The 25,711-nt window shown below is 40.6% G+C and overlaps 1 protein-coding gene across 4 annotated transcripts in view; it reads left to right on the top strand.

Moving 5' to 3' along the window:
• The first annotated feature begins 3,917 nt into the window (after positions 1–3,917).
• The window catches only part of LOC122871278 (anoctamin-4-like), a 50,682-nt gene continuing 28,888 nt past the window's right edge, over positions 3,918–25,711 (top strand). The window contains exons 1-3 of one of the 4 annotated variants that reach the window (XM_044186197.1): positions 3,918–7,019; positions 10,181–10,255; positions 19,850–20,074. In XM_044186197.1, the coding sequence (XP_044042132.1) occupies positions 6,803–7,019; positions 10,181–10,255; positions 19,850–20,074 (517 nt within the window). In that variant the 5' untranslated portion in view covers positions 3,918–6,802. Of the gene's footprint in view, positions 7,020–10,180; positions 10,256–18,283; positions 18,452–19,457; positions 19,684–19,849; positions 20,075–20,613; positions 21,284–25,711 lie in introns of those variants that run through there. The other 3 variants (XM_044186198.1, XM_044186200.1, XM_044186201.1) reach the window with 3 other exon arrangements.

Genomic DNA, 25,711 nt, shown 5'->3' with positions numbered 1-25,711 from the left:
GCCGGATTGGCCACCACAGCGTGACGTCGAGTTACTCCTGGACAGCATACTGTCTGAGCTGAGCAGCTCGCTGTTTGCTTGTTTATTCAGTGTTTATTACATTCATCAATACTAAATGTGTCGGGTGTCCAAATGTGTTTTTCCTGTCTTCTTCCGTTTCTCTGACTTGCTGTTGGCTACAGCTCTGATCTCCGACTGTGTGCATGCAGCAGAGCCCTGAAGCCCCGCCCCACTGCTGCACGAAGCGTCTCTGAGCATTTGTTAATTAATTAAGTTCATTTATTTGTCGTGTGATCAAATTCCACCAAATTCGGCACTGCACTCCCATTCGGATGAATGGTTCTCGAGATATGTGAAGAACAGACATACAGAGATTCCTTCCTTTATAGTATAGTATAGTTAACCCTAACCCTCTTTATGACCCTTGGTTTAAACTTGCGCAAGCATACTTCTAAAACTGTAAGTCTAACCCTCTCTCTACATGGCTCTGGGTATAATGTAGTCACCAACTATTGTTTAAACTTGCACATGCAGGACGATGTTTCTCAAGAACCACTCATCCAAACTACTTCACAGTCGACACTCCTTCGGGTCCTCAGCAATACACCTGCCAAGTGTGACTTCGATTGGATGACGGGTTCTTGAGACATATGAAGGACAGACAGAGATTCCTTCCTTTATAGTTAGATGGAAATTCAGACTACATCAATTCAGATGGTTTTCAAAATAAATAAAATTAAATAAACAAATAGATAAAGTTATAATTAGATGTGAAGTCTGAGATGATTCGAAGAACACTAAAGATGACACACTGTTTGATTACCAGGCAGCAGGCTGGACTTTGCTCAGGTGAGACTGGTCTACACCCCACTTGTAAGAGTATAAAGGATCTCTGCAGTAGCTGAGTTATTACTTGACAGATCTGGGCTATTTCCCTTGAGCCAAAGGGCCTTCCTCAAATGAAGTGTTTTCTTCCTCAAAGGCTCTCTGAGTACTCTGTAGTGTACTGCTTCTACTTTGCACTTTACAATGTTTTCCTGTCTTTCTTGCCAGACATTCCAGTGAGGAATCAGTAGGAAAATCAACTGGTGCAGCAACTTTTAGTTTGCAATACGCTCTATGCACATATTTCCAGTGAAATCTCAGGTTGCTAGACAACTTAACTTAAACATACAGCCCTATGCTAGTATAGTAACGCTAGTCATATTGTAGCTAGAAAAACAACCTAAACTACATCTGCATCTGAACTACCGCAGCTACAGCTAGCAGCTACATAAAGAGGCGGGCTGCCACCCCTCACACATACTGAGCACTTCTTCGCCTCGCTCTCCAGCGGTCTGGACCCAGGCCCAGCTCCGGACCAGTGTGTGGAGTAGGGCTGCACCTAACGATTATTTCTTCGATCAGTCTAGCGACAAATTTATCAATTATTCTAAAGATTATTCTTTTATTACTTGATTAATGTAACAATTAATTTACCCCAAATAAATATCAAAATATCATTTTCTCTTAAAAACAAGCATGACAAGAAACAAATGTAGAAACAATATGTACTGCAGAGCATTATTCTGCAACAAAAAATATATTTGCCTATTGAAAATATAATATTTGAAAGAATAAATTAATATATTACCCTATTTCTAGTTGTTTCTTATGTTACCATTTTAATTCTACTTAATTCACCATTCACTTAATTATTTTAGTGTTTACTCACAGACTACTTTAATCTGCTCACCTTGCTTTTCCCTTCAGTTCTCTTTTCCCCACACACACATGCACAGACCTACACCTCTGGTCTGCACACACACACCGGCTTGCCCTGCCTGCTTCTTTCTGTTTCTCTCTCCCCGTATGTGTCTGCACTGTTGACTTTCTTTGTCAGCACTATGTTTTATTACTCGTGTTTTGGATTTTTTTCACCTGCGATTCCGTTTTCACAACAGCAGGTGAGCTGTGGAGGAGGCTTGTTGTTAATGATGTCGCCTATCGAATCGAAACCAACGTGGCATCGAATGACCAACAGGTGCACTTAAAAGCTTTTACTAAACAACGGCATAAGCATAAGTAGGCCTACATGAACAGGAAACTCTCTCTGTGTGTGTTTCTCTGCAGAGCATGTGCGACTCTCAGTAGACCTCTCGGGAGGGGTAGAGCGAGGGAAGATTGTGGGCGAGGTTTTGAAGCTGCAGCTTGTTCTCTGGGGGAATCCATGCTTTGACCGGGTGCAGCCATACTTCATTGCGACGCGCCAACAAACAATATGCAAACCGATGTATTTCCATAATCGATGATGTCGATTACGTCAATGAATTGTCCCAGCCCTAGTGTGGAGTGCTGGTGGAGTGTGCCTTGACTCAAACTGTTAACTCATAGTCCTTCAGAATGAATGCTTCCTATTACTCAACACTCTGGTAAACAAGGCTGGTCTGCTGTGCTGGCTCTCTGTATATAGGCTACACTTATCTTTTCCTTTAAAATTGAATTCAAGAACACTTTCAAAATGTATTTGTGTAAAAATCATTTGGATGGGGAGGAGTGGTGGCATTTTACGCAACTAAATGCTTCCATTCACACGATGGGTATTGAACGAAGTACTCTATTGGTATTGGTATCATTTTAAGGGTACTGGTTTTGGTACTGGTATCATCATTTTTTAAATGATACCCAGCCCTAACCATAACTAATCACACGAGAGTCTACAGCCGACACTTTCATAGTACAGATCTGATTGAGCCTCCTACCCCAGCCAGACGTAAATGACTGAAGAATGGGGCCGTCCCGGTGCTTTTTGGGTGGAACAACTTTACCCTGCCTGCCCCACGGCCCAGGGTTTGGAAAAGGACAGAGCAACTGAATACAGACACAATCCAAAATAAGGATCCTCCTATGGATGTAGATAATCAAGATAATGACTACTGCTCCACTACTGAGCCCGCTGCACTTGATCTTGGTCTGGACCACACCGATTTGCTGGTTCCAACCTCCGAGACCGACTGTGGCCAGTTTGACAGGGAATACAGTACCGAAGTGGTTTTCTAGCCGGGTTTGCCTTCTGGCATCCTGGGGCTGAGTCAGCTAGTTAATAGCACGGCTGGCTGCACAGGTCTAACCACGCTAATTAGCTAAAAGCAGCTAACAGTTACAATTAGCAGCAGTTAGCGGTTATATTAATAATAATAATGGATTACATTTATATAACGTTAGCGTTTTATCTTGATACCCAAAGTGCTTCACAGTGAAGGGGGAAACTCACCTCAACCACCACCAATGTGGTTAGGTTAGCTAGCGTTACTTTAGCAACAAGTAAAGCTATCTGTCCATCAGGAAACTCCATAAATCACCATGATACTGTACTCTGTCATCAAACTGCCCTCATAACATTACTGACATCTTCATGACAAGTCCAAATGGTTCCACTTGAGGTCAAGGGAATTATTCATGACACAATTATAATGGTCTCGTGACAGTGGTTGTCAGAACCAAGCACATATGACAGTATAATGTAATGTTAACGCATAAAGCTAAATAGTTTCTTTCCGTTTGATAATTATGCCTGCTATGGCATGTTTATTATGTTTCTTGGTTAATGTCAAGATGTTTGTGGACAGTGAGATATTTGTGTATTATGGTACACATTTGTGGATTTTTTTCTACAGATTTCTGCAGTACAAATTGGACAAAAATCCACAAATGCATATATATCACTTTACATGTATTTGTTGTGGGGAAACTGTTTACGTTTGTAAAATCTGTAACATTTTTATGGGAAATTAAAATATGTTTACGACTTACGAGTAAGTTATGCGTATTTGCAAATCGCTCTGCATTTTTGTGGGTTTTTCCTTAACAAAACACTGACCTTCATAGCACCCCCTCCCTCTTCCTACACTATTGATCAGCCAAACATAGCTCTAATTCTTCTCTTAGTATAAGTTTTCTTTAATGAAAATTGGAGGCATACAACAATCAAAATATGCATACTGTGGGTTGGGTGTTTTGTGCTACTGGATTGCCATCTCTTCCTGCACCAGTCAATACAAGTTTTGCTTTACATCTTGGCTTTACATCAACACTAAATATTCATGACTAAATAAGCAACAATCAGAGAAAAAAACTTTAGGTATTATTAATTAAGTGTTTAACAGTCAAAAACTCAGCTAATCTGCTTCATCATGACTGTGTGGGTGTGGTTTGATGAGATTAGATTGACAGTGACCAAACAACCCATCAACTGTCATCGGATTCTTATTCAGATGTTGCTAAATCTTTGATTGGTGCACATAAGTGTGTCATATCACCATTTGTCTCAAACGACAAATAACCCAAACTGGTCTGCCTTTGGCAGATAATTGTGTGTTCATGTAGGACCCCATTTCGCATAGTAAGAAGTTTAGAAAATACATTTTCCTTTTTGGTTTCCTTGTACTTAGTTTTCTTATCGTTATCTTTTGGGTGTCATTGCCTTGGGCCGCCCTCAGACCTTTAAGAGGGAGCCAGTCCATTGCGAGTGAGTTATTATATTGTTATTTTTCTTTTCTTTCTAGTTGTTCTGTCATTTGAGGGGACCCATTTGAGGGGTTTAGTCCTTGCCCAAATGTGTAATAAGATATGACAGAAGTAAATTAAAAGACACAAAGTCTCACAGTTTGCTCTTCAGTCCCTCTCTTCAGCCACACTCTCTCACCCCCAGGCCTCTGCATTGCTCTCTGTCCCTGTCTAGCTCCAACTCCCCAGACCTGCCATCCTCAAGCTCTCCACCAGATGCCCTCAGACTTTCCCTCCTTCCCCCATCGCCTGACTGCCACACCCAACTATACACCAGTTCTCGCTTCCCTCACATGGCCTACTCCGCCCATTTTCTCTCTTCCACTTTCCCCCATCAGCCCCGCAGATACTTAATAAGACTGTAAAATTTTAGATGTATATTTTACATTTAAATATCTTGCTCAACAGCATTTAATGACCAGGCTATATTTCAACATGTTTAAACATTTCAACATCACTGAAATGCTGTCAAAACACATTAAGACTACATGCAGCCTATATTACATATTATAAAACTCACCTTTAAACTACATTTAGTCCAGTTTTAGAATCTTAGTTGTTTCAGCTGCACTACAATCATCCTCACTCAGAAATATTCACATTATCTCCAACATGATATGATAACTATGACAGGAATGTTCCATCAGTGCGACCAATCACAACATGACAAATGATTGTTCATTGATCAGTGTATTATGTGTCTTCATACAGATTTGTTTTATTTAAGCAGTGATAGAGTAATGTATGGTAAATGTTTGGGTGCTGGGGAACTGTTGACAACCTGACAGCTGCCATACTGTAATGCCCACACAGTCACAGTGTTATAAAGGACAATGTATAGGTTTTACTCAGAGCTGAGGATGAATCCACGATGTCCAGAGATGGCTGTTTCTGTCCTTACATTGATGACAGATTGATCATGAAAGCGGTCATGTTGTTGAAGTAAACCTGCCAGCGAGCAGGTTCACAGAGTCAGTTAAGTTACCTCTCTTTCAGAGTTTTCACTAAACCTGCTTTCTGAAACAGGGATGTTTGGATATAGAAGTTGTTTTTTTTACTAATTTGGGGTTGCTATTTGTTGGTCCACATTTGACCAGCATGATTCTGCAGGAAAACACGTCCAATCGGTTTAAATTTGTCATTTACCTGTCTACATGCCTACAACATGTCCGCGACAAAGTTCAGCGAGGGTTTAGTTCGCGAAGCGTTCGCATTACCGTCTCCCTTTTAACACAGAGGCCATGTTTCTGCTTTAAAGTCAGTCAGTTCTGTATCCAAACATCTGTCTGCGCTCTGATAGCCTGATGTTTAACAGGAGGCTAGCCAGAGACTTGGGTTCTGTCCAATCACAAACAAGAAGTGTTGTCCCTCCTTTTCCGTAATCTGAAATGTCCTTGTGTTTTGACCCTCAGGGCCACCCACTTTAAGTATATTTTGATACTAATACTTTTGTACTTTTACTTAAGTAAGAGTTTGAATGCAGGATTTTTACTTGTAACTGAGTATTTTTACACTGTGGCATTGCTACTTAAATAAAAGACAATACTTATTCCACCACTGTGAGCTGAGTGAGTGGCAGCTCCCTGGACGTGGAGCTCTGCCCTCCTGCGGCCGCAGCCACACCAGCAGCTTCTTCTCTGCTGCAGCAGCTGATGGCGACTCTCTTCTGCTGCGTTCGTCTCTCTCAGCTTCTCATGACCTTTTCATGTGACTTTTGTTTTTCCTCTGTTAAGGATGCGACTTGAAGTGTAGCGAAGTACAATAGGCCTACTTGAGTTAAAAAAAAAAAAACTAACACAGATTTTATAAAAGTACACAAACATACGGCTCTGTTACAGTTGCGAGAGTAAAGTTGAATCAAAACTACATTGCAGCATTTTTATAAAATGGGCAATACTTGAATGATATTTTAGAAACATTTAGAGTCTGTGGTAGTTAACAGAGACCTTATGTTATGACTTCTTAATCTTGGTATCACCGATATTCCCACAGTAATTTGACACTGCGACCTCACCAACCACGTGAAGCAGCCACGCCTGCAGCCGTGCGTAAAGACCGCAACATCAACCGCGACACGAGCAGAGAGAGGCTGACTTGATGGAGCCGAGGTGAGCTGCTGCTGGGAGCAGCTTTGAATAAACAGTGCTTCAATTCCAGTGCAGTGGGTGGAGTTAAGGATGCTTTAGGCACAGGAGAAGTTTTTGCCTTCACACGCCGAAGCCATGCGTAATAAGTGTGACCGCCGCCGGTGAGGAGGATGCTGGAGCATGAGGCAGGAGCAGACAAGCGACTTGTACGTCAGATTAACACAGGTATGAAGATCCAGGCAGGGGGCGAGCACATGGGCTGCAGCAAGGTCGGAGAAAATCAGGAGAACCAGGTCATCTGTTTGCAATGTCAAGACGAGGTGGTGCGGGTTTGTCCGGGCAGTCCTCGCCGCGCCATCGCGACGCGCCTCTCCTCCGGATCCGCAGGTAAAGGCATCCTATGCAGCATATGGGACAAAAAAAACCAAACAAACAGTAACGTGACTTTTCATATATGTCATCACATGTGTGGTTGATTTTGTATCCTCAGTTTATATCACCAATTACCTTAATTTCACTATTGAGTGTGAGCTGTAATGAGGATGTGGTGCTCCAATCTGCTCCAAATGACTGCTTAGGACAACTCAAGACTTATACATATAAAAGGTTAAATAAGTTATGAATTATACCAGAAAAATAAACTAGTCTGTGAGTTTATGGCAGAGGCTGCATAATGATTTATGGGGACCACCAGTGTGTGAAAAATGTGGAATATTTGTTGCTGTGAGTATCTGTGAGGAGACGTTACCCGATTGGTATTATTCAAAAACGCTGACGTTAAATTACCCTTAATTTCCCATGACAGTCTCTAACTTGAAACATCTAGAGTCTGTGTTGAGGACACACACACACACACACACACACACACACACACAAACACAGTAGTGCTCTTTATTTCTAATTACAATTGCCTATAGGCGAAACAGTTCATCTAGAGACACAGCTGCTGCATCAGAGTATATGGCTTCTTATCTGCTGCTCACAATAAATCAGTAGTCTATTTATCAGCCTGTGAACTTGCTACAGTCATTTAAGATTGTTTCACTCCTGGATGCTACTTTAAAAAAAATGTTGCAGGTATAATCAAAAAAGCAGATATTTTGTACACAAAGCTTAAATGATGTTTAACATTTTAAAGCACCCTCTGATGATACATTATAGATGTCACTGGAAGCCGCTCAGAGACTGATATGGTTTGCTAAGTCCACGTGCTGACTTCCCATAACTTTGGACATAAATGATACCTGAAGCTTTATCTCCAAACACGGAAGCAAATGCAAGTGCTTATGCTGAAAAGACTCCCAGTCAGTGATAAATGTCTAAGCTGTGCTGCGGTTGCTCTTCTTTGATGCAGCTGTAGGTGTTAGATTAGAGAGTAAGGAAATGAGAGGTTTCTACAAAAGTTATCTAAATTGCTATATGAGCACAAGCCTTTGTATTCAGTTCTCAGTTTGATGCAAAAATGTTAGGTTGTACCTTCATGTAGCGACTGCAGTGCCTTTGAAAGTCTTTTCCTCTGCTGGGACAGTTTAATGATTTAACCTCTATCTCCCTTGATAATTATCAAATTATGTGAAATGTGTTGCTCATAATGACAAACCCACAGAGAATTATCACTTAAATTTACATTTGCCTTCAGTTTTACGAAGTGTCTTAGCATCTTTCAGCTCATTGTTTTGGTTTGACAGACTTTAATGTTTTGGTTCAGTTTCACTACTCTCATCAATCCAGTCTCTAGTCGCAACAGCGAAAATCCTGTGATAAACCCACTGTACGCTACCTGCCCAACACCAAACAGCACAGTTAACAACTAGCTGGTGAACATAGTGGAGCATTTAGCAGCTAAAGTGCCAGATATGCCCCCTAAGGAGTTGGTGGAGACCAAGAAAACCTAAAAGGAATGTAAATATTGGACCTATTTGCCAGGTGGTCAGAAACAGGACTCTAAATGAATCCTAATATTGCTCCTATAAAATAAACTTGAGCATTGTCTACCATTCTGTTAATTGTGTATTCATGTAGTTCTGTTTGTGTTTGCATTTTTTGTGCCAGTAAAGTTGTAAGAACTACTTGCAATGTGCATCTCACCATTTCAGCCACATTCCATATATAGTTTAATTGTGCTACACTGACCTTAAGTCATCAGAGAATGTAGTTACTGTGAGATACAATTGTTATTTCATTAATTTTAGGGTTAGGGGTTGTAAAGGGTGCACTTCAGATTTGCAGAGTAGGACGTCTCCAGATCAGTAAGCATCAAACATTCTCTTGCAGGGTTTGAGACATAATTCCCTTAACACATCAGGGTTAGTGAAGGGTTTTCTTCCTGCAAGTCCTCCAGGGTTATGGGCTCATTGCCATAACACTGCTAGTATTATGAATTTTATTCACAGTGTTTTACCACAGTGGATGATTTCATTCCCTTTCTATATAAATTGGAAGACGAAGGCACTAAAGCTGCCAGACTCATGGATTTTATTCCCTTAACTCTGCCAAGGTCAAGGGTTTTTCCCCCTTGTGTAGCTCAATGTGTGGAGCAGGGCACTAACATTGCAGGATTAGGGGTTTCATTCCTGTAACGCTGCAGGGTCATGGCTTTTCTCAAGCCCCCAGGAACAGCACTAGGCTTAGTGGCTTAGTGGATACAATTTGGAATTGCAGGAAACACAATACTCTAGCAATGGCTGTAAAAGTAACTAAACAAACTACAATCTCAGAACCCATTGGCTATCGTCTGATGACGATTTAGCCTCTTGGGGCAACGGCCAGTGTTTCGGGGCTTCCGGTGTAGCCAACGGCTATCCGGAAAATGAATATCCGGCCAAAACTTCCTCTTCTGTACGCCGGCCACTGTTTACAGTACGATTAGCAATCTCAGAACCCATCGGCTATCGTCTGACGATTATTTGAATGCAGAGTCTCTTCTCAAAACACATTTTTATCTGAAAGCATATCCTGATTTTACCTGAACTGGCTGTTTATTTTATTTTTTATTTTATTGCTTTTGTGTATTTTATGTATTTTATTTCTTTATATTTCATCATTCACTGTGGTATTTTATTTCTCTTGTTGTGAAGCACTTTGTACTTTGTTTTGATAAGTGCTCTATAAATAAAGTTTTATTATTATTATTTATAGATACATTTTTAAAAATGCTAATAAAAAGCTAATCTCTAGGGTTCCAAGATTGATAAAATGTCGTCAGACGATAGCCGATGGGTTCTGAGATTGCATTTTGGCCAATGCGTTCTGCCTCTTTAGCTCTCCACACGGACTCTTTACCTGCATGCAACCAAAGCCTGCTCAAACATGATTGGTCAATACTACTCAGACTACAAACGGAAACCAGAATGCTCCCAATAGCAAAATCTTGTCATTTGCCTACAGATTCTGCATTCATATGCAGATATCTGTTAATAGAGATTAGTAAAACTATAACAGTCACCTGTGCTAAAAATCAATGCCTTTGTTGCACTGTAAGTTGCTCTGGATAAGAGTCTACCTGATGCCATACTGTACCTTATGTGTGATCTCTCCACCTGTCATAGACCGTGAGCCCAGCAGTAGCAGCTGCAATGTCTCTTCAGGAACCTTCTACAGCTGTGTCAGTCAGATCACCATCGGTAAGCACACTTTGTTCAAGATTCACTGAGCCGTTTTCCTTTCCATGCTTTGCATGTTTTGCCATTGTCTTATAAGTGGACTGTACACAAAAATTTAAGCCCTGTATGATATTATTTATTAGACTCCATCTGTGTGAAAGCAGAATATCTCGGAAGGTTATCCATGGTTATGTCATTCAGCAGAGACAGCTATTTAACTCTCCAGACCAAAGTGGCCTTGCAGCAGTGGGCATGGGTTCTCACTAAAGGACATATCACTTTCAAACAGATTTACATAACTTGGTGTGCCTATCAGCACACAGAAAAAGAGGTAAACACACCACTATCAGCTCAGTCAAACAAGAGAGTTTATTTCCAGTTCAGACTGGTGCCACTGACTAAATACATATACTGTCCTGTTGATTTGCAGCAACTTGCAACACCATTGCAAAATGTGTCTCAAATTACTGGTACTAGATTTTCAACAGTCAAATCTTGTATTGCATGTCAGGTTCAGTCATGAAAATGTGAAGCGAGTATTATTAAAGGTATCCTGTAGATTCTTTGACCACTAGTAGTGCTATGGAGCAATGTTTTGATGAAAGGGTCCCCATTTTGTTTGTTTTGTGCACACATCTGATTTCATGGTGGTTCGCTGATAGACAGCTGATTGCAGTAACATGCCAAGGAAGGTAGGAATGTACGTGCAAAGGCAGAGAAGACTAGCTGCTAGCAAACATGGATGTAAACAGTGCACAATTAAAGATACTTTAAAAATCGGCTTTGCAAATGTTTTATGAGGAAAGTAATGAACATATTTGTTAGACCTCAAGGATATACACACAATATAATCACCGAATATAATCAGAACTAATGTTTATTTACAAGAAAAGTCCACAGGGCACCTTTAAAGGGGAACTCCACTGATTTTACACATCAAAGTCTGTTTACACGTCTTGGAAAGTGCATATGTGAAAGCAGTTGTGTAAAACCTTTTGTGGCTCCAGAGGGAGTTGCATGAAGTCTGATAAATTGTCTCAAGTGATGTCACTAAATGTTGGATTTGCTAAGCAGTGAGAAAATGAAAGATTTCCCCTGACATGTAACTTTGTTTGTAAGTCAGGGGTTGTTGACAGGAAATATTGCGTTGTTGACGAAGCTGTCTGACATAATTTTCCTGTCTGTCACAAAACTGCAACCTCCTGCCATTTGCAATATTCAGACCTTGCCTTCTGACATTTTTTCGATTAATATTACAGCCTGGTTAGTGGGAGAGGCTGTAACCTGGATGCTGTGACAGTTGAGGCTTTGGGTTCAGCTCGGGCAGTGCTGCTGCTGCATGCAGGTGTTCCTCTCTTCTCTCTGTGCTAAATAAAAAAAAACTAATGAAGTGCTGAGGGAGAGCTTTGGACCGCTGAGACTCACCCTCTTGGTTTTACAAAGGGAAAGATCTATAGTCTTTCCCCACACTCTGACATCAGAAAGAGTTAGTGTGTGTTAGTGTTATTTAAAAGCCTTGGCCTTTGTTTGAGAGGAAAATACTAGTCAGCATCACTGTAGGTTCCTAAAAGTTCTAATCGATTATAATCTTCCATTTATTCCACCCTCCTTCACTGTAGTAATTTACTGCAGTTGTGCAGCTGAAAGACAGAGCTAATCGTCACCCTGAGGCAGAGATTCCATGAAGGATGACATGAAAAACAATCAAATGCACCATGCTGAAACTTCTACAGCATTGACTGATCACTGCTATACACATTCATAGAACTGAGAGCTCAGTTCAGGTCATTGTTATACTGTATGTTCTGGTATCAGAGCGGATCCATTTCCAGGAGTTATGAACATGCTTCAGTTTTGGAAATTGTTAAGTTCATGTTTCGGGGAGTAACTGTACTTGAGGAGTGTGTTTCTTGGGGTTGTGCTGACTCAGCTTTTTCAAGTGTCAAGAAGTGGAAGTGCTACATATCTGGGCCTCACCCTCCTCAGAGAGCCACATGGGCACTTTTTTCTGATGACTGCGACATAGATATTGCTTAGAACACACTATGTCCAAAAAGGCTGCGCGCACCGTGAGTTTTGGAGGTCGTTCGGATACATGCCAGGTGTAGATTACCACCGCCGCCCCTCCTGCCATTTCAGGTGACTTTTATGAGATGTTGAGGATTGTTGGCTCAATGCAGTTTGTAATGTTTAAAAAGCAAATGCCACAGTCAATTGCTGGTTGTTTTGAATTGTGTTGCTCTATAGGTGTGTTTCCACTGCATGGTACAGCTTGACTTGACTCTACTTGCTTTTGGAACCAGGTACTTTTCTCTACTTCGTTTTCCACTGCAGATAGTTCCCACTCAACATAGGTGGGCGACGAAGACATCATCTTCAATGCAACAATGCGATAACCCCCTTCACTTTGCCAGCGGTTGGGAAACAACACGTGGGCGCTTTCCTTTGGTCTTGAGAAGCTGCAGCCTTTATTCACTGACAAACTCTACATTTACTGCTAAACTGACAACTTCACTGCTAACCTTTTCCTCTGCTCCGCTCACATTCACCGTCACTCTCTGCCGCGCTCTCTCTCACTCAACCATACACTTGCTAAGCACACAAAAAGGAGCTACGCGAAGGGATGGTGTTCTTCATATGTCTGCACTTCGTCAGTTGAACACGGCGTGGTGTTGTGGGCTCTGGGCTGCTGTTTTTTAAATCTGGGTCGATTGAATATAAAATTGCGGTCGCTATTGATGGTAGCTTGGTTGTTTAAAAATGCTGGGTTTGTGCAGGATGCCCTATGTCACGCTAGTGATGATTCCCTCTGACCAGTCAGTGGTCTGCAGTGTTTTCACCATCAGTTATTGAGTTTCTGAAAGTCCTCAAATCTACCGGCCTTGCTGGTGTTCATCATGAAGCAATTTTATTACTTTATGACCTTCAGGAGCATCACTTTAGTGATTCACTGAATTTATCACCAGGCCTTCTTGTGTTTATCAGCCACCGACTATGAGTAATGGGGTCCTACATGAACACAACATTTTCTGCCAAAGTTGAAACCCTTTTGATTATTTCACGTGAGAGATTTCTGCATTTCTGTTTCTGTCTGTGCTTTTTCTCACTGGGTTGAAGTGGGCAAGACTCATCTGGGAAATTGTGATGTCACGTATTTCCATGCACCAATCAATCAATTTAACAACATTGGAATACAAATTTGATGACAGTTGTGGAGTTGCCAGGCCACTGTCAATCAATCTGATCAAACCATATCCACACAGTCCTGATAAAGCAGGAGTTTTTTTATTGGTAGATTTTTCATAAATAATAATTAAGAATGTTTTTTTCCAAACTTTAATTTAGTCATGAAAATTTAGGGTTATACAGAAAAACATGCATTTAAAGCTATAATATCAACTTAAAACAATAAAGTGAAAATTTGACTTGATATGACTATTAAATGTGATTTTATGTCCTTAGTTGACTGTACAGTCTTTCACCCTATTTTAAATTTTGCTACCATTATTTTAGCCTTGAAACATAAGACCAAAGAGCATTCTTAAGCTCTTCTCTGGAGTTATGCTTCTCCAGAGTGCAAGTAAGCGAATGTACAGTAAATGGTTGTCGTGTGTATTTCTTATTATACTTGTACGGATTGGGGGTATAACGTACATGTCCACTTGGAAGCAGTGTCACGTTTAGCAAACCATAATGTAAAGAAAACGTAGAAGAAATCAGGAGACGGAAATTACTTTCATCCTGTAAACAAACCACTACATTCGCGAAACAAGCGTTGTCTGGATGGGGCAATGACAAGATATACAAAATTAACAGCCTTGAAGAGGAATTTTGTTTGTTTTTAGGCTCTGCTAGAAGATCACGTGTGGCAGTACTATGCTGAAATGTTCGCCCAAACTGAGACAGGATGTTGAATCAACCAATAAGCTTGCTTGATGTCCAGGTCCGCACTAGGTGTTGTAGAGATTTGGAAGATGTGCACTGCTCCTCTGTAAGCCAATGCGACCTACGGTTACACATAACACTCGCAAAGACGTTTGCGTACATCTCCGCAGAAGCATAATTCCTACTTTAAGCCATAAACTACTGCAACATGGAATCCTAACACAAACCTAGAACAAAAACACACAAGTACAAGTACAAAGTAAAAAAAAAAAAAGAAATCAGAATTTCCAGCATATACTTTACTCTCCAATCAAGTCTCAAATATTCCGGCATTTGTCCATCACTGAAATAAAGAAAATCTCTCCTTGTGGGCATTTGTGCAGTGAATGAATGAGCTGTTATGGGATGTGTTTTTAATTTAGAAAATGAAAGAGCAAAGTCTGCGCTGTGTCTGATACTTAAGAGCTGCTGGCTCTTGTGCAAGAGAGTAAATGGGACAAAAAAACAACAACATTCAGACTTTGTTCCACTCAAACTTTGTGCTATTTTGTACTCATTTTCATGCACAGATGCTTAGGTAAATTGGTGTGACTCTTTAGCCTGGACAGTGAGGAGTAGTCCCTGCACTGAAAATGAGTAAAACTTACTTTAAAGTACGTATATAATTACTGCTATGATTTACTGTACTCCTTGACTATTTTTGTTTAAAAACTTTCACACACCGAAGAATATCCCCTTTCCTATAATTTCTAAGCAGCAGTCAGATTTTTCTTGCCAAAAGGTGTTGTACTAGACACATTCCCCTCAGGGAAAATAAAGACCTTCTCTGTACTCTAGTTGTTGCAAGTGCTGACTTGAGCACAAACATTATTTCGGGGACACCCATTGGTCACACTCCATCGTGTGAAAACCCCTTTATTCTTTGAGAGAATCTGAGGCTGTAAAATAGCTGAGATGAGATGTGTAGCTCAGATTTACCTCACCCCTCCTCTCAGAATGTATCCTCCAGCTGATTGTGCTGTGTGAGGAGCGAGCTGGGAGGCTCAGAGACTGCCAGGCGTTCCACTACTCTGCTATTGATCGGGCTGTGTTTGTTCATTGCTGATGTATCTTCGAAATTTGCTTGGCTTCGTGTTTCACAGGAACCTAAGAGGTGGCGGTGAGTGTGTTCCCTAGTCCTACCTGCCCCCCGGTGTGTCACATAATGGCAGTGTGCAGGAAATCAGCAGAAGAAGAAAATCACAGCATACTGTGCTGTATGTTCGGATAATGAATATCCCAAACAGGGATCATGTACGCTAAATAAGACCTGTCTGTGTTAATCTCTTCATTAGTACATACTGTAGAATATGCAACCAATTAACCAAACCCACAAAACAGAATTTTATCTTTAACACAAGATCCTGTCCACAGTTACCACATAATGTATCTCAGGCTGAATTACAGTGAAAAAAGTGTTGTTGGATTGAATGCTTTAGTGTGTGTAGGTATAATAATGTTTAAGTTACTTAAAGAAATTGTTCGACAGTTTGGGAAATATGCTTTCTTGCCGAGAGTTACGTGAGAAGATTGATACCACTCTCAGGTCTGTGTGTTAAGTGTGGAGCTAGAGCCAGAGGTGATTAGCTTAACTTAGCATAAAGACTGGAAGCAGGGAAAAACAGCCTTTGTTTGACCAAAGTTGAAAAATAAATCTACCAGCTCCTCTACAGTTCACTAATTAACACGCTACATCTCGTTTGTTTAATCCGTCCTAACAGAAATGTACAGTAAAACGACAAGCTAGGCTAACTGCCTCTTAGCTCTAGTGCCAAACTTAAAGCACAGCTATGAGAGTGGTATTCATCTTCTCATCTAACTCTCAGTAAGAAAGCAAAAAGTGCGTATTTCACAAAATGTCAAACTATTGATTTAAGGTGAAATTTAAGTGAAATGTCAGAGTTCAAAGAGTTAAAAAGAGTGTAAAAAACATTAAGCTCAACTTCATTGGCTTCAGCTAAAGTTAGGTATTAGTAACCATACTGTTGTGTGAATGTTTAGTAGGCCTACTTCTATTCCCTTTTGATTTGTTTAATTTGTAAAGAACATTGATTGAAAAGAATCTATTGTAACAGCTAACGGTAAAGTTGACTATTCACTGATATTTTACATATAGCTTTCTAAACTTAGATGATATTGGGAGATGCCTGCTGTTTAAAAATATAAGTGTATCAACTTTTATTGTTTCCAGTGAAAGTAGAATGTTTGCCTTCTCCTTTGCTGAAAATGAAATGTACAAATGGCAAACTTTATTATTTATTCCATTATGAATGTGCATGAATGGTTAATAGTTGTGCAGAAATGTGGTCTATGTGCAGCTGACTTCTCGATAAGGAAGAAGGAATAAAGTTCTGTGGGTCTGAACCATGCTTAGCTGCTCATGACCTGCCACAGGTACCGACTCAGTTTTAAGGTAAAAGAAATTCCACACTCACAGTCCAGGTGTATAAAGTACTAGAGTCAGACACTTGATCAAAGTATAAACAAACAAAGGCCTGGGAATTAAAGCGGGGTGAGGTATCCACGCACATTTGATCCCAGGTCATCATGTTTATGTAGTCCAGTGACAATCATACTAACAACTGACTACACATTTTGAAAAGGAAGAGAAGGAAGTCCCTGAATCTCAGACTGAGAACCACTTTTTTAGTTCAGTAGAGTGCTACATGTGATGTAATTAAATGTAGACAAATGTTAATGTTAGTTAATTCAGTCTCAGGGCCTTTTTTGTTTATTTGAGTTGCTTTCTAGCATTTATTTTCCTTATTATTTAAAAGATGCTACAAAATGGATACCTTAACATTGGATGCCACAAGATAGATGCTAAAAGAATTCACTCATACAGCTTTCCCAAGTATTTAAAATGTGTGTGACATAACAGAACCTCCAGAGAACCACAACCAACTTTGACCCTACCACACAGACCTGTGATCAATGAAGACAACTGAAATGTGTTCAAAACTCAGGGTTTCAAGCTGCTGAAATCTAGTGTTGCATCAAAGACCAGTAATGAAGAAGTTTAATTTTTGGAAACAGTGCTGTTACATTTTAATCTTGAATGTTCATTATTGACCTTTGAAGTAGTTTGACAAAAAATTCTTAGCACAAGCTACACCTACTGGACATTTTCCAAAGCTTTAAGTCACATCTTGTGACTTGTGTGTCCTCAGTGGGATCATCAAAAGCAAACACCATTTTGAGAAAGACTGAAAAGAAAATAGTTTGAGGTGAAAAATTCACAGTGCTACTTTACCCTGTGTTTGGATGAAGAAACACAAAATTTACGGCCGTGTTTGGCCCATCAACCTGCCAGAGACACTGAGCTCAGACTCGTGCCAGCCCAGAGCTGAGCTGGGTCACCAGTCTCGGAGGCCTCATGAAACTGAGAGATGCCTGCTGTAGACAAAATCGAAGGCCGGATGCGAGCCGAGCTGGTTCAGCAGTCTGTGGGTCCTCATGAAGCAGAGAGAGCAACAGAGTTGGAAAGCTGCTCTTTGCTCTTCTTCTATCAGAGTGATGCTGAGGAACTTCATGGCCTGTCATCTAATAACTGCTCCCCTTCATGACTGAGCACAACCACACTCACCACCAAACCTCTGCCTGAAAACTGACAATTATTCATTAATTATTTTAATAATATTTAAATTGTATTTATTGGTTTATTTAACAGGTTCGGTGCAAATTAATAAACGTTGGTGTAAATGCGCCAGAGTTAGCCAAGAGGTTATTTTTTATCTGTAGTACCTGGACGGATGTTACAAAGTCACTCTAAAAACAGAATAGAAGATCAAAATTAAGTTATTTAGATCATTTATAAGCATGCAGAACAATAATAAGAAAAGAGAATATTAATGTTAATTAAAAAAAATCATTCAAGACACCATTACACCACACGACCAGGTACCATTTAAAACATGCTACACAGAGGCTCACAAGACAAGACAAAGCAACGAAATGATGGACAGTTTTTCTCAGTGGGATAATGCGATCCCCTCTTGCAGCACCTCTTGTGAATTGAACTGATATGTTCTTATGTTGATAAACTGTCTGAGCAGAAGTCATGCCATGTATAATCTAGTACATAAGACAAATATCTACATATTTAATACATTTTTCCCTACTCAGTAAGAGGAGAACTTCGAGGAGAAGTTGGCTGGCAGAAACAGAGGGCAGAGCGACGATGGTGGATGGCAGAGCTTGGACAGGCTGGAGTTGCAGGGAGGCAGGCATGAGATGGGAGATGATCCTGAGGCACAAGGGAAAGACAGTTAGCCGTGACTGTGACATTCTAGGGTAGTCTTGTAATTAAATACGACATGTAGCCTCTCAGCTGATACAAACACATCTGGCCCTACTGTTTGTCTTGGTGAAAAAGACCCATATTGTTTTAGACACATTTAGTTGCAAGCAGCATTGCTTTAACCATGCTGTTACATGAACCATGAAGTTTGTGAGTTCATTAGCAACTTTTGTCAAACTGCTACCATGTACATACGTTTGTTGTGTGCATACGTTTGGATGTTGGTTCCAGAACATACAGATGGCAAATCCTTGATATATAAAATGTAAATAGCAATAGGCCCAGGATAGATCCTTGTGGGACACCTGTGGACAGACAGATGGCAGCTGATTGATGATTTTGTACTCTTACATACTGAGATTGATAAGAGGCCCTGTTTCATATCAATATAAATAATTTTTAATATACATATTTTGATAATATTGAATGATCAATTCCTAATAATATATGGACTTTGTTAAAATTATAGTGGTGGTATTTTTAAGCATTTAGACCCCCTGTTGCAATTTCAGCGTTTTCACAAAATCCTCAAAGAAATGGAAAAAACTATTTTTACATCAATAAAATCAATGCTTGGGTTTCAGAGGGTTAACAGATATGATTTTATCATTTAAGTGCATCTAATAAAAAGTTGAAGCTAGAGAACGTGAGAATTCTATGATTAACTGTGTCAAATGCCTTCTTGATGTCAAGAAACACAGCTCCGACAATACCACCTTTATCCAATAACTAAAGATTTAAAAAATAAAAATAATCATTTGTTGTCCCTTAGGCCATTGCCATCTGTTTCTTTATTACCGACTGGTTGTATTAAAAACATTGTAAACTATATTTAATTTTATACATTTTAGTCCCTTTCACTTATCAATGATATCAGACCCACTGGTTTTGTACTTTGATCTGTGGCAGTAAAAGTCTAGTTAAGAATATGCTTTTCTCCTGTCACTCTGTATATTTTGTTATGCAAAATGTGATTATTATTAGTTAGTAGTAGAAGTTGTAACAAGTGACAGTTGCTGAGTTGTCTCTGCCATCTGTAAACACCTTTGCTTGCAACTGCAAGTCTCAATAAAATGCTGGGTAATGCCTGATGACAGTTTGTTGGATGTTTTAATGATGTTGACAGCTTCCACCACTAGAGGGCAACATTGCTGAGGAGATTACTGTGAGAGTTTGGGCTGTTATGGTTCACTATCTACCAGCATTACAAAGAGCCATTTAAGAGGTCAGAGGTCACAGAGTCCATGCTAGTCTTATAGTGTGAGGTTGGAATAAGTTTATGTTGTATATAAAGATAAAGACAAAACAGATAAAACAAATCCAAGTAAAAGTTTAAAATATATTTCTCCTCATCTCTCTTTGCTCTGATTGTGGTCTGACTCCTTCGGCAGGATTTGACCTCGGTGGTCAAGTGGCCATCGGGTTCTCCCACTGGAAGAGTCCTTTCCCAGCGACCGGCCAGAATCTCCCCAGCCCAGACTGCGTTCACTCTGAGGCCTCCGCTGTCCCGCCCAGCAGCGAGCATCTCGAGCCGATGTCCTGCCCGGCGTCGCTGTCAGTCACCCCGCTGCCCAGCTTCAGTGCCAGTCAGGAGACGCTCTGCGACAGCAGCACGAGTATGTATAGTGTAGTACAGTACATGTTCTTAACTATGAGCCCTGAGTTTACTGGAGCAGCAGATTGACATTTAAATTAGTAAAATACTATTCAAAATAGCTCTGGCTGGTCGAAATGCTTCATATTGTCAGGGGAGCTCTTGGCATATGGATAATATATGCACAGAAGTGTCTAAACGGCCTGGAGGTTTCACTAAGCAATGGAAAGTATCTTCCTAAACTGATTTCAATAGAAAAAAATGGGGTACACAATTTAGTCCCCCATGCAAAATTCATTGTAATGTTTAGCTGAAGCTAATGTGAGGCTTCAGCAGTCTGTGTTAGACAAATCAAGTAGATATATTTCAAAGTTAGACTGTTTTTAGTAAGGAATGATTACAGTGACCAATAAATCTTTCAACTTACATGTGGGCATTTTAGTATTGTTTTAGGATAGACTAGAAAAAATGTGAACCTATCCTTTAATATCTGTGTGTGTGTTTGTGTGTGTGTGTGTGTGTGTGTGTGTGTGTGTGTGTGTGTGTGTGTGTGTGCTGTAGAGTGGTGCATATGTGTCTTTGTGTGTGTGCCCTTGAGTCTCCAGAGGTATAGACACTGACACTGTCATCAGTGCCAACTGTCATTGCTTTGGGCTACAGCAACACTGACACAACCAGCCCTTCTTTCTGATTGGCCGCTTCCAGAGCAGCTTGACCTCTGATTGGCTGCCAGGGACGACTGATTAAGAATACCGATGAGCGGCACGCACCTCCTCTCTCTCTCTCTCTCTCTCACTGTAAACATCCTGCTCATGCTTGTGTTTTTTTCTCCAGAGAAGATCTTTGACAGCTCTTGTGAGCTTTCTTGCTGCCTGGTCTTAGCATCTACACTATGACAGATCCGCCTGTGCGATGGAATGTGTGTGTGTGTTTACTTGTATAGTGATGTTGGATCAGCCGATGCAGTGATGAGGAGTAAGGAGTAAAAAGTGGGGATGCTGGTTTCCCTCGTGGGACGTCGTGTTTTTTTGTTTCCCTCAGCGAGGTCATTTGCACGCTGGAGCTGGGGGGGAGGAGGGGTGACCGCTGTGTGTGTGCATGTGTGTGTGTATGGGGAAGAGTCTTCTGGCTGTGTTGGCGTCTGCTGCGGCTCGGCTGGGAAGCCCCCTCCCCTTCCCCCTTCCCCTCTGAGGGGTGAAGCTGCCTCTCTACCTCTCTCCACCTTCACACGGTGAGTGTTGTCAAGTTGTCTTGAAGCAAAGGCAGCTTGTTCTCCAGAGTGGATGTTTTTTTGCTGCAGTGCTCTCTCTCGTGTGTTTCCCCTTTATGCTGCTTCATCTCTTTCACGCAGCTCCCTGTGACCATGCAAGCATTTGACCTTCACACACACACTCTCTCATTTACTCTTTGAGCTGTCTACCCTTCATACACTCCACTTCTTCATCCTCCATGATGCATCAGTTGTAAGACACAGAAATGGGTCATGCCTCTGTGGGGAATGTGTGTGTAAGTGTGTGTGTGTGTGTGTGTGTGTGCCGCTCAGGCACCAGTAGCAGGTTGGCAGGCGCAAAATCCCCGCTGCTTGCCGTCAGGCAGAACATGCAACCCCTTGTCAACCCTAGGGCATGATGGGTGCATCCAGATGATATGAACGATTCCTCCTCACAAGTGACTGACATCCGATCCTCTTGGCAACACATCACACACACCCACCACCTCCCATTCTTCTTCCCGTTCCCCCTGCAATCCAGGCTGGGTTGTGTTACGCAAGGAACCACGTTGTTATTGAGTGGGGTTTTTTTTAGGTAAGAATGTTTTTTTTGTCTCAAAAACTAAAAGGGCAAAGATAACAATTAATGGGGCTTTATTTATCAAATAAGCAAATGATAAAAATAAATTTGTGGGTAGAAACCCACAATCAAGTAGTTCTTCATAAAATCCACTTTGATGCGGCAATGGTCCTATTTCTACAATAAATTTTAGACAGATGTCCTGCTGCTTATATTGTGGTGCAGGCTAATTACGTAAGAAATTAATAGCCAAACCAAATGTATTTTAAAGGGACGCTCCAGTGATTTAGTTTTGCACCATCCTTGTTAGAAGCAGCTTTTTTTTGAATGGTCAAAATTGGTGCAACAGAAGCTAAGATATCCCAACTTTTAGTCACTACTGTGGGTCAAGCTCCAAAAGCACTGGATGCTACACTTCCCACAATGCAACTCTATAGTGTCTTTTGTCAGCTCTTCCCTGCCTGCTGAGCAGCCGTGTCCTTGAAACTAAAAGCTTTCTGTTAAAAATGTTAAGTCTCCAAACCAAAGCTAAGATAACCTTGATGACATCACCAGGGTTGTTGTGTTCAGACAGAAAGCAAAGCAAATTTTTCGCCTCATGCCATCTGTGCAAATTTGACCGCTGGACCGTTTGTGCAGATGAGATATGTCATAAATAGTGTGCTAAATGTGAAAGCAGCAATTCAGCCAAGGCTGTTTGAGCTTTATTGGAGAATATTGTCAACTGTGCATTTAGAAGCGAACAAGAAATGTCTTTATTTGACATAACGATGAGTGGGTTTTATACATTTAGGGTCTGATAGTATCTTATCAAATTTAAATTCAGTGTGGATCCACTTATTAAGTCCAAATCATTTGACCCCCCTCCCCAACTCATTTAGGTATACCTTTCAACAATTGTAAGGAACTAAAGTTACCTAACGCTACCTAACAGCACACCCAATGATGTGCTTGAAATCTGTAATAATCTTTTGTTGACTGAGAAGGCAGAAACACCAGCTGAAAATGAGATGAGCAGCATAAGATGTGAAATGCTGATTAAATATGTATCTGACACACTGAAATAACAGGCGTAGCCTACTTACTTCTGCACACATTCATTTTCACGAGCTACTTGCTCCAAATACTGGAGGTCCTGATTCAAAACTATTGGGTTGATGAGTTTACATTTTTGATACAATATACTGTACATGAAAGGAGAATGAGACTACTGACACTGACATACTAGGATCAGCTAGATCATTTTACAAGAGAAGACTCACCACGCTGTTGGTCTTTTTGAACAGCAAAAAAAAAAAAAAAAGCAGCCAGTAAATGAATGAATTACACAGCCACTGACTACAAATCTTTAAACTGAACTGAAGGAAACGAGTTCAGTCAGCAAAGTGATTCGCATTTTCTCTTTTTGTTGTCAGGACAGCCATCTTCCCATGTACTACAGTCCCACTGTTGGACTGTAGAGTTAAATAGAAAATAAAAATAAGATAAAACAGGAGAGTAAAAGTTACAGTGCATTGTAAGACAAAAAGCCTCAAATTTGATTTAATAAAAGGCAGCGGCAAACAGAAGTGTTCAGCCTTGATTTAAAAGAAGTTGCAGCAGACCTGCAGCTTTCTGGGAGTTTGTTCCAGATATATGTTAAATAAAAACTTCTCCATGTCTAGTTCTGACTCCGGGGACAGAAAGCAGACCTGTCCCAGAGGTCTGGATGGTTTGTAACGTAACTAATTGGTAGCTCCCACATGTAATTATAATTTGAAGTACTGTTTATGTACAGTTTGTAAGGTGTGTGTATTGCCTGGATTTGTAGTGCCTAGCTATCCTTTTAATTTTGTCTGAGTGTTGTAAGAAGGGGAGGGAATGGGGAGAAAAGACAATGTCAAATATCAGATAGTTAATGAAACACCTGAAGTTGTATTTACTGTTACTGAGTTCTGTTACACTTCTCTCTGTGTGCTGCCAAAGCTTCAGTACCATGTGACCTCAGTTGTGGCTTGGGTTACAGACGTACCGTTAAAGTTTGATGGACACATTGTTTGACTGGCCACTGTCTCGGGCACAGCAGCATGATGTAGGCTAATATGTAGTGTGTCAGTCCTCTGAGAGCCAATATTTATAGTAAGCAATTCTCTCTCCCTTTAATGAGACCGGCGTTGGAGTGCTGTGGGTGCTGAGGAAACGGTGTTGGTGAGCGTCTTGAATATGGGGAGGTGACGTTAACAAGCTAGTGCTGTTGATCCCCGTGTCATTACATACATGTCTGTGTAAGAAGTGCAAAATAACACTGAATAGAAGATTCAGAAAATGTCTTGTCTCAAGTCTTTTAATTACCAGGCTATGTTTATTATTATTATTATATATTAATATACAGTACAGTACACTGAACCATGAGGCTCTATTCAACTTCTGGGAAAAAATTTTTTATTCCACTGGACAACTTCATCTCTGGATAACTTCCAATTCATGTGAATGTTTTCGCCCTCTCTGGCCACTGCAGCTCCTGTATTGATAGATAAACCCCAGCGTAGTGAAAGTACCGCTCTGAGTAAAGGAAGGGGACGCGGAGCACTGATTTTTCACTAGTATGAAATTTATCGCGTTTCTATTAGCTGCATCCATAGGCTCCAGTGTTCCAAAGCATCAGCCGCTGATTAACAGCCGAGACGCTTCCCCAATCTCCATCTCTGTCCCCGGTACTAAGGCTCAGCAGAAAAATTTAGCTGAGTCACTTTTCATGTCACAAACGAAAAATACAGCATGCAGACTTATGAGACAGCCACCCACCTCTCCTGAAGTCTTCCCGCTCTCCTGAAAGTAAGAGATACAAACCTATTTAGAGTTGATTTAAGCTGTTTTGCTAAGTCAAGGTCTTTCAAGGTTAATCCTTATTAAGGAGATAAAAGTTACTGAGCTGTCAGTAAACTCTTCCCTCTTTGACTTTTACACATCTTTCTTTCTCACATTATCTGTCTTACTCTCTATTCCTGCTTGTTCTATCATCATTCCACCTTTTCTAATTTTGTTTTTACAGTATAGCAACAACCCAGGGAAAAGGTTTGTGATAGAGTGAATGATTATCTAACCCACTTCTCTGAACCTGTTTTGGCTTTTAATGTTAAAATGGACTTTGACCCAACAAAGAGTCAGACATCACTGTCTAAGCTGATCTGTTGCACAAAGCTTTCTAGTTCTGTCCTGTCTTCAATAGAATTAAGTCAGTATGCACGCTGGTTACCTGAGACATTTCCAAACTAAAAACCATGGCTGCCCAAGCTAGCTTCAAGATGCTAACCTCCTGTGTTCTGTGGAAGACTTTAACAATTAGATGGGCATTTTACAAGGAACATTCATTAATGAGAGCAATAAATGTAAACGTATTCACTTACGATGAAGAATTATTACTACTATTTTTTTTGAAGCTGCTCAAATCAATATTTTTATATGAACAATGGGTCAAATAACACAGTGTAATGTGTGAAAGGTGTCGCTCATAGTGATGATCCCGCGGAGCATTTTAACATCTTGGTTTGGTTTTACGGATCTCAACTTCACTGTTTTGATTGACTCTCACAGCTCTCATTAGCATCATTTCCAGACACAGCAGGCAGCTGTTTTTAGCGAAGAAGCTCTGTTAAACCCTCTGTCTATGTCCAGAAAGAAACAGCAGACAGACAAAGTTAACCACTAGTTGGTGAACATAGTGAAGCATTTAGCTGCTAATGAGCCAGATATTTCCCTCAGAAGTTGGTGGAGACTAAACGGAGCTAAAAGGAGAGTGAATGTTTGACTTATATTCACCAGGTGGTCAGAAATATAACGTCCAGTGAATACTAATGTTGGTCTTTGTCTGCTGGATGTGTAAATAAGCA

This window comes from Siniperca chuatsi, linkage group LG23, assembly GCF_020085105.1.
Source record: "Siniperca chuatsi isolate FFG_IHB_CAS linkage group LG23, ASM2008510v1, whole genome shotgun sequence".
NCBI lineage: Eukaryota > Metazoa > Chordata > Actinopteri > Centrarchiformes > Sinipercidae > Siniperca > Siniperca chuatsi.
Note: the sequence above shows the minus strand (reverse complement) of the source record. Positions and strands in the feature narration are given on the sequence as shown.